At 37.5% G+C, this 13,794-nt stretch overlaps 1 protein-coding gene across 2 annotated transcripts in view; it reads left to right on the top strand.

The window, feature by feature from the left end:
* The window catches only part of LOC130566215 (rho guanine nucleotide exchange factor TIAM2), a 38,331-nt gene extending 26,482 nt beyond the window's left edge, over positions 1-11,849 (top strand). Inside the window, exons 10-26 of one of the 2 annotated variants that reach the window (XM_057353517.1) lie at positions 504-671; positions 771-875; positions 971-1,049; positions 1,154-1,243; positions 1,332-1,562; positions 3,015-3,100; positions 5,916-6,104; positions 6,206-6,274; positions 7,682-7,807; positions 7,887-7,995; positions 8,091-8,270; positions 8,459-8,574; positions 9,137-9,245; positions 9,326-9,384; positions 10,000-10,090; positions 10,242-10,329; positions 10,865-11,849. In XM_057353517.1, the coding sequence (XP_057209500.1) occupies positions 504-671; positions 771-875; positions 971-1,049; positions 1,154-1,243; positions 1,332-1,562; positions 3,015-3,100; positions 5,916-6,104; positions 6,206-6,274; positions 7,682-7,807; positions 7,887-7,995; positions 8,091-8,270; positions 8,459-8,574; positions 9,137-9,245; positions 9,326-9,384; positions 10,000-10,090; positions 10,242-10,329; positions 10,865-11,312 (2,343 nt within the window). In that variant the 3' untranslated portion in view covers positions 11,313-11,849. Of the gene's footprint in view, positions 1-500; positions 672-770; positions 876-970; positions 1,050-1,153; positions 1,244-1,331; positions 1,563-3,014; positions 3,101-5,915; positions 6,105-6,205; positions 6,275-7,681; positions 7,808-7,886; positions 7,996-8,090; positions 8,271-8,458; positions 8,575-9,136; positions 9,246-9,325; positions 9,385-9,999; positions 10,091-10,241; positions 10,330-10,864 lie in introns of both variants that reach the window. The other variant, XM_057353516.1, reaches the window with a different exon arrangement.
* The last annotated feature ends 1,945 nt before the right edge of the window (positions 11,850-13,794 follow it).

The raw sequence follows: 13,794 nt of genomic DNA, 5'->3' as shown, positions 1-13,794 counted from the left end.
TGGTTGGTGGTGTCATTTTTCTGATGTTTGATTGCATAAAATCTATGATAAATTTCTATATTTCATAAAATGCCACAAAATTTGTGGCCTCCCTGGATCCATCTTGGGGCCCCCCAGGGGGCCACGGTCCCCAGTTTGAGAACCACTGCATTACGCTGTTCAGACATGAGGGAGGGTCTTCATTTCAGTGTAATTCAGTGTAAATACAGAACGTTTGCCTCTATTTCGCCATCTCTGTTTGAAACATGAAATTGCAGGTTACTTTGAGTACTACTTGTGTACAAATAACATTTGACTGACATTTGGTGTTAAATCATTCCTAACAGCTCAATTTATAAAGTTTAACGTTTTTTACTTTTTTTTAACAGAAAGTTTCTGCTTTAACGTGAAAGTGGATTAATAATGGTGCTTGTAAACTTGTTTAAATGTGAAATGCTCCCTCATTTCTAAATGGCTTTGGATTAAAGTGTCTTAAATCATCTATCCATTGGCTTCATCAGCAGAGGCTGGACGTCTTCACCAAATCGTATCCCACAGCGCCATTTGAAGGCCATCTTTGGGACTGCACACCGGAGCGTCGGGCATGTGTGCGGATGCCCGACAGTCAGATCATCAACGTGCCCATCAAACAGGACTCTCTAGTCACCGACGTGCTCTTCTGCGCATGCAAGGTATTCACAAAATGACTCGGTATTGTGAACAAGTAGCGTACAGTTTATACAGTCTGAGATTTCGGCCGGCGGTAGTTCAAATGTTCATGTCTCGGGTAGGTTAAGCACTTGGATCCAGCGCAGCACTGTCTGTACATGACGAGAAACTCGGGTGGAGATGTGGAGAGACGCAGTCCAGCACCTGCACAGCTGCTGAGAAACCTGGTGAGATAAACTGGATTTGGATCAATTGGATGAGAAATGTTTGAGTTCATATTGAGATCTTTAATCATATTTACTTTTGTCTGGTTTGAGAACAGGTCTATGATGAACTTGACGTTTGGCCTCTCAATGTGTTTACCACGAACATGTCCCGTCCTGACATAACCGTTGACTTTGGTGAGTTACAGTACAATTGTCACGTATCTGTTTCACACAAAATGAATAGCTTGGCTTACATGAAGAATTCCATCTTCTTTGTTCTAACCTAATGGTTTCTGCAGGTTTTGCGGTCACGGGTCACGTGGACGGCGCCAGGAGGAGTCATGTCTACGTGAGCGAGGTTAATCCTGATAGCCTGGCATTCAGTGAAGGTACGTTTCCACATTTCCTTTGGCTCTATACGCTTCTGAATAATCGGCCGATTTGGATTTATTTGCATGATATGGATTTCCTCCGTAGGTCTCAAAGCGGGAGATGAGATCTTGATTCTTAACGGCACAAGCGTGGCATCTCTCGACCTCGGCCTCATGCAGAGCCTCTTCAGCCACCAGGAACTCCGTCTGGTCCTCAGACGCGAGGAGAACAACTCTGACAACCAGAGCTCCGCCTGGCCAGACTGTGACCTCGGTGACCCTGATCACGCCCCACCTCCTCAGTGTGACCTCATTCACATGGAGCAGTTGACCACAGGTAGGACAGCAAATCCGATCTATCTTATACATGTTAACATGCACACAGATTCGGTGCACATCTCCTTTGCACTAACCTCCTATGGCCAGCAGGGGGCAGCATACGCCTCGTTTATCGTTTGTTTCTCATTGGTTATCTGTCTGACTTTATATCAATGTGAGTTGTTTAAAGCATATGATCTGAGGCACTGGTCATTTCTGCTCCAGCGTTTTAGATAAACACAGTTTTTCGAAAGATGCATTTACAATTCACCTATAGCTTCAAAATCTAATGGTAAGAATGCTCCGTTCACTTTAAATGGACGGAACTCTTCCAAATATGTTCAAGTTTATGAAAGACCAGAATAAAGAATTGTTTGTGAAGTTGCAGCGGTGAAGAATCAGAGGTCGTGGGTAGCTCCAGGCATCTCTTGCCTCTTGAGACGTACCGCAAACAATAAAATGAAAAGCGCCTGCTGTCTTTATGATGAGAACCTAATGACGGATGACATGTTTCACAGCGTGATGTTGTCAAAATGCCCAGAACGATTACACCGCAGGGCCTTTTTGCCACCACAGAAATAGAGTTGGGAATGGGATTGGGTTTTCTGTGGAGTGTGTTTGTAACAATAATATAGTAATAATAAGATAAACTTAAATAAAATAAAGTTATCCCAAGAATCTTAAATTAAACATGCAGTTTGTTTGTTTTAAATATAACCTTATATACGTTATTAATTAGGCATAGTAATGTGTAACTCATTTAACATAATTTAAGTAATCATTTATTTTAGTAGTGTTAAATCGATTAATTGCAATTAATGGATTCCAAAACAAACGTTTGTGTTCATATAATATTATGTGTGTGGCGTGTGTATTTGTATAGATAAATACACAAACATAAATACGAGAAATATTTGTTTATTTTGTTATACATAATGTCAATTATATTTAAATATAAATGTATATATATATTTATGTAAATATTTGTTATTTATACACATGTATGTGTGTGCATTTATATATATATTGTATATATATATATATATACACTCCACACACATATATATTACATAAACACAAACATTTATTTTGGAATCGATTAATTGTGATTATTGTGATTAATTGATTTGACAGCACTAATTTATTTGTGTATTATCACTAAACTGTACCAGTAAAGATATAGATATAGAAGTATACCAGAGCGCCAAGTAATAAGCAATAATAATATTAACGCTTGCCTTGCAAACACCTTAAATAAACAGATTAGGTCCTGGAGCAACTTCAAAGGTCGTCTAAATTGCTCCAGCTGTTAGTGAGATCAGATCAATGGCTGTTAATAAAGGTCAAATCCACGTACGTCCATTAAATGAGTCCATTAAATGAGACTCGTCTGTGTTTATCACAATACATCTCACTTCACTAACAAACCACTCTTTCAACAACATCTCCTCCACCTCTCTGTCTCCATCAGAGGCATCACGGGAGCGGGACGGTCCCGACGGCTCCGTGGCGCCCGGTTTGGAGGAGGCGAGCGATAAGGCTGAGGGCGGCAGAAAGGTAAGCGTGGGGAATGTGTGCAGCCGTGCTGTCGGAGATTTAAGAGGTGTGAGCTGCTTGTGTTGAGAGATCGGCTGGCGTGATCAGGGGGACGGTGTCTGTTGTGAGGTCACGTGGAGGGTGAGCCGTGCTCAACTGAATTCCAAAGCTCTTAGCAACACATGACAACGTTCGTGTTTTTCTCAGATAAAATGCCGAAACGTTTCCTGTAAATTTCAGTTTTGTTTGTTATGCGTCCAGTGACAAATGTCTACATTGAAATGCTTGATGTGAGGCACGTAACAAAGCAGCATATGGTCAATTAGACTATTAATCCAGGTTTACGCTGAGACGCACGTCTCAGAAAAAGTGTCGGAGAGATTAGAATGCACCTGCAGTGGAGAGAATGCTTTGAGTCGCGTGTAATGTAGTGCTGTACATGTATAGAGGAGAGGTCAGACGTCATGTGTTGGCTGCTGGGTCAGTACAGTGTGGAAGATGAAGAGGAATATATTTTCCATCAGATGCTGAAGAACACGCTGGCGAGGCTGCTGGATTACCTGAGATCGTGTTTGGCGTGTGAGCGCGTCTCGCCGGTACTGACAACATTTCTCAGTCTTTCTCAGTTGGTATATACATTATATTGCAGATCTTTGGTATAATGACATTTGAATATTTAGAAACATGAGGAATTGAAAAAATACATTACATAGGATATTTTAGCCATACGGGACGAGAGGGCATTGTTATATTGTGAATATGTCTAGGCTGTTAAGCTCCAATGGGCACATCAATTTGTGAATGCCCTGATGACCTGTTCATGACCCTTTCATGGACAGGAAAATACAAATAGCGCTGAAAACTTTATTTTCCAACACATTAATGTAGAATTTAAATCATTTCATGTTTGTGTAAATGATTCCTTTTGATTTTAGTTTTACAGTTTGTCTGTGTCAGATTTGTTGCTTGTGTAGTGTTCACGCTGATAACGGTTTTGCACAAATCATTATAATTTTTGTCCTCTCAAAACCTCTAAAAATATATATTTTTAAACACAAACATTTTTTTGCACTGGGTTATAAAAATTCAATATTTTATCATTTATAATAAAATATAATTACTAGTGCTGTCAATCTGATTAATCACAATTAGTTGCACATAACATTCATGTTTTTAAATATACCTTTACCTTCTACAAATTTCACATTTGTTCTCCAAATTAATGTAGAAACAACAGATTTCTTAAACAACATCATTTTCAATGATAACATCATTTATGAATACATGAATGAGAGCGGGATTATATAATGTAACGCTAGACAAAGGATGACAAAATAAATGGATAAATATTTTAACCCGTTAATCTGAAAAAAATGATTCGCATACGGTAACGTGTTAACGACAGCCCTAATAAATACAAATATAAATATATATTAATAGAAATAAATATAAAATATATATATATATATATCACAGTGGTGGCTTAAAGTGATATCTGGAGGGCGTATTTGTGCAATATTTGTACAGATTAAACCATTAAAATATGAGATTTATGGCATAATGTACAGCCGCAGAAAAAATGAAGAGACCATTCCAAATTATTTTCAGTTTTTCTGAATTTTCTCTATTTATAGGTGTTTAGGCTAAATGATCATTTTCGTTTCACTATGTGATCTACTTCCAATATTTCTCCCAAATTTCAAATAAAAATATGACTTCTATTTGTATTTATTTGCAGAAAATGAAAACTGGAGAAACGGGTCAAAATAACAGTAAAGATGCTCTGTATTTTTTTCAGACCTCAAATACCGCAAAGAAAACAAGTTCAGATTCACGTTTAAAATGAAACAGTACTCAGACACAACATTTCCTGTCTATCTACACTAAAAGCTAAAAAAAACCTGTAAATGCAAAAAATCACAAGATTGGTTTATGTAACTCCATCTACAGTATTTTGATTATATACATTTTGACCACTAAATTGTTTTAGCCTCTCAAACGGTCAAATCACTCAGTAATCAGAGACTATTCAAAAAATATCAACTATGAATTGTAGCCTAACCGACATTGTTAAATAACCTGTAATGATGTTTTACTAAAGGAAAACCGAGACGACGGGCTATTTAACACATTGTGTAATTCTGGTGTGTCAGACTGTGAACCTTGAAATAATTGAACTGCAATATAGTGTATGTTATAACAGTATGTTCACCCTGAAAAAACACGCAAACACACACTCATCTTTAACCTTCTCAGATCATCACAACACTCAAATTCATACAGATCATACACATGAGATCAACCCACACAGTAATGCTTTAAAAAAGAGAAAATGTTTTCTGTGCATCGTCTGTGTGTTGAGAGAGCCGCCCAGCGGGATTCATCAGTTTGTCAGCACTTTATTACACCCTGACAGCATAGATTACGATGACAAATGGCCCGAATTTTCCCCGTTGATGCTGTGTTTCACGCACTGGGCCGATGACGCACACACCACATGTGCTCTGGAGATAAAGCCTTCTTGCGGTTCACGGGTCTGCGTTTAACCCACAGACACTGATCCTCATGGTTTAGCCTAGTTGTTTCATCCAGCAGTGTTGTTTTGATTCAGAACCAGGTCAGTGATACAGAGTTCAGGGAGTGAGGAGGTAACCCAGAAATGATTCGTGACCTCACCCACATTTTGTGTGCTATGAGCAAGCGGTAATCAAACTAAAATTCTGACAATAAACAAATGTTCCCAGTTGTCCCCCCGAAGACGACCCAGCCCCTGATCTCTAAATGAAAAAAAAACATCTCAAGTAATGCAACGATAAATGTAACTTTCTTCTTGTAGAACCCAGAGACGGTGTGTAACTTCTATCAGACGTTCCCCGAGGGCTCCGTCCTCGTGCCGGAGGTCCACAGGAACCCTTACTCCACTGAGAACGGCCACACCAGATCCTCCCCCCGTCACATGTCCGTCACCGAGCGCTTGAGCATGGTGATTCAGGAGCTGGTGGACACAGAAAAATCCTATGTGAAGGTACAGATTCATCATGTGTTAAATCAAGAATGCCTATTGAGAGTGTTTATTGTTTACATGCATGCATTTATGCTAACACTGTGATTTGTCCTGTTTTTAAGGACCTTGGATCTCTGTTTGACATCTACCTGAATCCATTACAAGGAGAAACTTTTCTCAGTCATGATGAGGTACGTTTTTGGGGTTAAACTTCTGTGTTTAAATGCATCTGTCCAGAATGTTTCTCTGCCTCAACACAACATTTGGAAATATCAGGGAATATTTCATTTGTGGTGTTCAGGCCTTAAATCATTAAATGTCAACAAGAAATCAATGAAAAGAATATAAAAGGATTGTTCCTGTAAACATGCAAGTACTACTACTATTATTTGATTTAATTGATTTAATTATAAAGTTTGAAAAGTTGTTTTTAATTACGTTTGGAAAGTATTTTTTTTTAAATAATTGTTCCGGTAAATATGCAAATACTATGATTTTTATTTATTTATTTTATTTATTTAATAACAACGTTTGAAAAGTTTTTTTATTAAATTTGTTGTGATGGTTCCTGTAAATATGCAAATACTATTACAACTTTTTTATTTATATTTATTTATTAACAAACTTTGAAACTTTGTTTCAGTTTATAAAGTTTTTTATTAATAAATTTGTTGTGATTGTTCCTGTAAATATGCAAATACTATTATTTGTTTTATTTATTATTTATTTTGTTTTTGTTGAATTTATTTAATAACAAAATTTGAAAATTGTTTTTAATTCCCTTTGGAAAGTTTTTTTATTAAATGTGTTGTGATTGTTCCTGTAAATATACAAATACTATTATTAATTTTATTTACTTACAAAGTTTGAAAAGTGGTTTTTAATTACGTTTGGAAAGTACATTTTTTTTATAATTGTTCCGGTAAATATGCAAATACTATGATTTTTATTTATTTAATAACAACGTTTGAAAAGTTGTTTATAATTAGGTTAGGAAAGTTTCTTTATTAAATTTGTTGTGCTTGTTCCTGTAAATATGCAAATACTATTATTTGTTTTATTATTTTTGTTTAATTTATTTAATAACAAAATTGTTTGAAAATTTGTTTTTAATTCAGTTTGGAAAGTCTTTTTATTAAATGTGTTGTGATTGTTCCTATAAATATACAAATACTATTATTCATTTGATTTAATTACAAAGATTGAAAAGTTTAAAGTTTTGAACGTTTTTATTTAATTTATAGTTTCGTTCACCAAAGTGTTATAGATCAAAAATACTGCAAAACAACTTAAGTTAAATTACAAATTGTTATTGCTTATTATTATTATTTTATTATATTTTAATCGTAAAAGTCAGCTTTTATCTGTTATGGCACTGCCCTATTTTCAGTAGTCGTTACGCCATTCTACAAAGACAACACTGTGTTACGTAATGCTTTCGAAATCCAGCTGCGGAGATCCATATCAAGTTATAAAGAACTACAGAAGCAGTCATGCAAATGTATTAGTTAAAAGATGTGCAAACCCTGCATGTACTTGATTTTGTTCTGAGCGATATTTTTTACAAATATGTCTGTTCTGCACATCTCTTGCTGTAGATGGAGTCTCTGTTCGGCAGTCTGCCGGAGATGCTGGACTTCCAGAAGGTTTTTCTTCAAACTCTAGAGGAGAGGACAACGTTCTCTCCAGACTACCATACACTGGAGACCCCCGAGAAACTCAAGGTGACCTAAAGAATGAAACCAGATCACCTGCATTTGATGTCTGAGGCACGTAATTCATCTTTCTCTTTCAATCTCACAGAAAGTTCTCTTCTCCCTGAGCGGATCCTTCCTGAACTACGCAGATCACTTTAAGCTGTACAGCGGCTTCTGTGCCAACCACATCAAGGTGCAGAAAGTTCTAGAGCGAGGTAAAATGTTCTCAGTCATCTCAATCTTCTCATATGATGGCTTTTTCAGATCACGCCTGTTGTATTTCATGTTCTATTTATCTTCCGTGACGCAGCGAAAACAGACCGGGCGTTCAAAGAGTTCCTGGAGGCGAGGAACCCCACCAAACAGCACTCGTCCACGCTGGAGTCGTACCTCATCAAACCTGTGCAGAGGGTCCTGAAGTACCCGCTGCTGCTGAGGGAGCTGGTGTCTCTAACAAACCCCGACAGCGACGAGCACAACCATCTCACAGGTGTGTCAACTCATCCAAGTTCACTCAGTGATACTAATGACTTCATGTAAGAGTGAGTTTCATGTCAGTTTTTGTTTATCACACAACCCACAAATGAGAGAGTGCATCAACAAGCTTTCATTTCATTTTTCGTTTATTCATTTAAGTTGGCTTGACTCGACCTGTTTCTCTCTGGTGTCTGTGTACAGAGGCATTGAAGGCTATGGAGAGGGTGGCCCTTCACATTAATGAGATGCAGAAGATCTATGAGGACTACGGCACAGTGTTCGACCAGCTAGTGGCCGAGCAGAGCGCTGAGAAGGAGGTGCGTACAATTGTAATAACATCAGCTTAGTTTCAATAAAAGAGCTCAGCGGAATGGGGAAAGAGACTGATTTACAGTTTGGAGATTGATTATTAACCGTGTGGATCAAATTCTTAAAGGGATAGTTCGCTCAAAAACAATCTCTCATCATTTACTCATCCTCAAGTTTCTGTATAAATGTTATTGTTCCACTAAACACAAAAGAAGAGATTTGGAAGAATGTTTGTAAGCAATCAGTTCTGGGGCACCATTGACTTACATAGTAGGAAGTAAAACTACAATGGTAGTCAATGGTGCCCGAGAACTGTTTGGTTTCCCGCATTCTTCCAGTTATCTTCTTTTGTGTTCAACATAACAAAGAAATTATACAGATTTGTCAAATCTTTAAACGAAGAGAGAATTTTCATTTTTGGGTGGACTGTCCCTTTAATGCAATAAAAGCTGAATATCCAGCAAAGAGAATTTGCGTATGTCCCCTATAGAAAATGAGCTTTAGTTTTCAGCGTCTTGGTAATTGAATGATTAGGAAGTGAGGTTTAAATCGGTGTGTTGTGTGTGTCAGGTGACAGAGATCTCTATGGGAGAGTTAATCATTCACAGCTCGGCACGTTGGCTGAATCCTCTGCCCTCATTGGGCCGTATGAGAAAAGACCCTGAACTGACCCTCTTCTGTAAGTCCCGTCTCGTTAAGCTGTAGGAAACTTAGCGTTTACGCTGCTGTATTTAAAGTAATGTTGTTGTGTTTCTCCAGTGTTCAAGAGAGCGCTCATTTTGGTGTATCGGGAGAGCAGCAAGCTGAAGAAGAGAATGGTGAGTTTTTCCTGAGAAATACGTTAACTGTGTGTTTTTATATTTACATGTGTATGATCTAGTGCTGTCAACTCGATTAATCATGACAAAATAAATGTTTCTATAATATATGTGTGTGTGTGGCGTGTGTATTTATCTGTATATTTAAATACATAAACATATATGTATATATTTAAGAAATATGTGTAGTGTATATTATATTTATGCATTAGGCCTTTATTAATTTTTTATTTGAATAAAATGTATATTTATTTACGTAAATATTTGTTATATACAATATATGTTATATAATGCATATGTGTGCATTTATATATACAATCTTGTACAGTAAATAAAGGTGCTTCACGATGCCATAGAAGAACCTTTTTTGTCTAAATGGCTCCATAAAGAACCTTTTACATCCGAAGAACCTTTCTGTTTCACAAAATGTTCTTTGTGGCAAAAAATAGTTCTTCAGATTATGGGCTGGGAGTGTGCATATAAATATACACAACACACACGCATATATTATAGAAACACAAACATTTATTTTAGAATCGATTAATCACGATTAATCAGTTTGACAGCACTTGTATGATTGCTAATATAGGATTTCCTGTGGTTGTCTTTAACTAGACTTCTTCACGGCTCGGTGATTTGGATCCGTTTAAATTCCGCTGGCTCATTCCTGTATCATCCCTACAGGTCCGACCTGGTAATTCAGCAGGTTAGTGTGCGAAACATCATACTGTAATGTAAACAAATGGAGACCTCCACTGAATACGAGTAAAAAAAATAATGTTCTAATAGTCATAATCTCAAAATGTAGGTTATTAATGTTTTATCACGCTCTTAAACTTTCATCTGGTTCCTCTCAGGATCTGAAAACCCTTGTGTTTGGGAAGTTGTTCACACTAAATCTGAATTGGAGGGAAGACCGGAGATGTTGTTTCAGCTCTGCAGCAGGTAACATTTTGAAGAAAGTGAGAGATGCACTGATACGAAATTTCTCCAATACTGAATCTTGATTATACAGAGTGATATCTGCCAATACCGATTTTGAAGATAAAATGAATATTTCTTAACTGTCTGAATGTTCATTCAAATTCATATAATGACTATTAATATTGAACATCAAACATGGTGATGTTTCTTAACATGTTCTATATACAGAGCACAAATTCATTGCATTTTCCTGTCCTCTTTTGATTGACAGGTTATATCGACCAATACGTTAGTGCATCTCTAATGAAATTGATGGAAACTTTTAGATTTTCCGCCTTTTGGTGAAGCTTATTCATGCTTGCTAGCATTCAAAGACAATGCATTGAGAAGTATTACATCAAGATGACATCATTTCTATTTCGGATAAAGAAAATATTTCTTTTAAATCGCAATGACATCCCTTTCACACACACACCCTCGTGTTTACCACGAATAACTTTTTTCCGCTGCAGCTGAAACGGTCTCTCATCCTTTGTTTGTGTCTTCTGATACACAGTAATCTGGAGAACAAGGTCAATGCAGTGAGGGCCATCCGCTGTCTCCTGAGAGAGAACGCCAAGTGGACCGCTACAATTGAGAAAAGATTCAAAGATGCCAACTTCACCTTTCCCAGGAGACACCACGCAGGAGCACTTAGGACAAACTCCTGGCAGAGAACCAGACTGCTCGATGATGACGCTCGCTCAGAACCTCCCCTCAACAAGAGATCCACATTGCGTTCCCTGACCAGCGCCCTGGAAGCCCAGCTCCAGAGACTGAACTTTGAAGAGGAACCACAAAGCACCATGAGCAGCCTTCAGGGCAGTCAAGTGACGTTGCTGGACGACTCAACAGGTCTGGACTTGAACACCCTGCTGGCCAGGGACTACAGCGTACAGAGTCTGGGTTCTGTAGTTAATGAGGATTGTTTTTACATCCATAAAGCTGCCATCCCCACACTATAGAGGAACCGGTGGTTAGACTAAAACCGGATTATCGTGCCTTGGACTGAACAGCTCACAGCTTGTGATGTCGAGACAGCATCATAGTGACACCCCATAATCACGCAGTTTGATGTTTCTGCCTTGTATCTAGAGTTTGCCTGACACGTGTACTTCTAGTACACAAGCAACAACTCTTTCACTGTACTGTAGCTTTACATTTGCATTGCTGGTTTGACAAAGAATTTGCTCCGCTCTGTGTTGAAATGCTTTGATTTCACCGAGCCGGGCAAATATTCATAAGGAGAAAATGTTTTGTCTAAATTATATTGTATATCTTCTTTATATAGTTTTGTGCACATTTTTATCGTTTGATTCAAAGGCATGTTTATCATTCCTTAAGTAGTTTAAGCTATTGAAAATACAGTTATGTTAATACAGTATATGCTCACGTGTCTGTTTTGGCATTGGTAATTTATTTGTAAAAATGTATTGAGCATAGCTTGTGAAAATGACTTAATATTTTTTGGAATATTTAATAAAGACCGTCTTCCTTCCTTCCCTACTGTTAGAATGAAAATCTTTTGTGTAAATGTATCACTAGGAAGCTAATCCCATCCAAGGAGGAGTATAATACCTGAAGAAAGCTGTACATTCAACTCAATGGCATTCGCTTGAACCAGGGTTGCCAGATCCGCGTAACAAATCCAGCCCAATGACCAATGAAAGCTAGCGCAACGACCCAGCCCAATTACCAACATCTGAAATATGTCACTCCCATTCTTGAAAAACATATCGTCGCTGTCCTTCCAAAACCTTGGATGTCGAAATTTGCTGTTTTTCAGGAAACGGAAGAAACACTACTTTTTATACTTTGTTGTCAATTATTTTTAATACTTTTTTTGGTTAGATATTTTCAAACCCGACAAACATATAATGAGACTATTAATAATGATTTATAGCAAAAGATAAAAATGCCAAAATATGGAGATGCGAGGTTTCAGAATGACGGCAGCGATATTTTACAGTGCATTACACACTTTTTTTCGAAACCCTGCACAGTAGAAATCATAAACACAGTTTTTATAAATAACTTCATCTTAAACCCGCAAGACAAAAAACAACCCATGGCAACAGTTTAAAGTTAGCTCAGTTCAGAGGGAAAACCACAGACTTGGCAACCCAGATAGAGAGTGACAATCTGCCATCTTTTCTCATGAGCACTCAGTTTTGTATCCATATTATTATTTTTTTTAGCAAATAACCTGAGCTGAAAAAGCCACTTGAACGATGTCTCTTGAGTTGAAAGACAATTATATCCTCACAAAAAGCTGATAGGCTGATGGGAACTGTCACAGTAACTGTAAGTAGTTTTCATGCCACTGTTGCTCAGCACAACACTACAAAAACAAACCAAGTGACCGACCAGCTCCTGTTGCCTGTGACTATTATGTGGTTTTATACCGGACAAAAATTCAGAAGAGAAAGGCACTTTGACAGTTTTATTAGCGTTCTGTACGCTGCAATGTTCGTTAAAATGTTAAGGAGTCTTTACTTTGGCAAGCATCTTTCCACACAGTGTTGTTTCTCTAAAAAACTCAATCTTTCTAACTGTCTCTTACCCATACCGATACCAGTTTTGATAAAAGATCTAGAAAGAATGAAATGAAATAGAAAAAAAACGCTCGACTGAGTCATAATTACAACCTCTTTTCTCCGGCTCGCTTTGTTCAGGACTTTTGGTGGGTGATGGTAATTGTGGACGTGGGCACATTCCTTTGTCTCTGAGATTGAAGAGTTAGATTGGTGGGTGTTATATACACAGAAACAACCTGAATTTGCATTTTCAGTGTTTGCCAAGCAGCGTTGAAGTTCTTCAGGTCTTTACAGTGCAAATGCGAATCTAGATAGTTAAATAGATGCATAACATGAACAATAAATCTTAAAGGAACAGTTCACCCAAAAATGATCATTCTGTCATCATTTACTTACCCTGACGGTGTGTCAAACCTGTATACATTTAGCTGTTCTGCTAAACACAAAATAAGTTTATTTAAGAATGTTTGGATCAAACAGTTCTGGGGCACTATTGACTACAACAGCAGGACACAAATCTACTGTGCTAGTCAATGGCGCCCCAGAACTGTATAGTTTCCCACATTTTTTAAAATATTTTCTTTTGTGTTCAACAGAACAAAGCAATCTATGCAGGTTTGAAACAAGTTGAGGATGAGTAAACGATGACAGAATTTACGCTGTCACTTTAAGTATGCAAACAAATGCAAGAAATGAATGCAAGCAAGTTGACAGTAATTCTGTATTCCCCGCGTTGTTTCGACCCACGTTTGGGGGAAATATGGCCCAACCTGACTGAAATGAATATTGAAAATCTCAACATTTGACCCCCAGCATCTTCAGAGTGTATAAAATGCAATTGATGTGAACATTGTGGATCAATGGGAGATTCCAAATGTAACACAAAAGAGATTTTTCCCCGTTTAAAGAC

This window comes from Triplophysa rosa, linkage group LG15, assembly GCF_024868665.1.
Source record: "Triplophysa rosa linkage group LG15, Trosa_1v2, whole genome shotgun sequence".
Classification (NCBI taxonomy): Eukaryota; Metazoa; Chordata; class Actinopteri; order Cypriniformes; family Nemacheilidae; genus Triplophysa; species Triplophysa rosa.
This window is presented reverse-complemented; position numbering and strand designations above follow the sequence as displayed.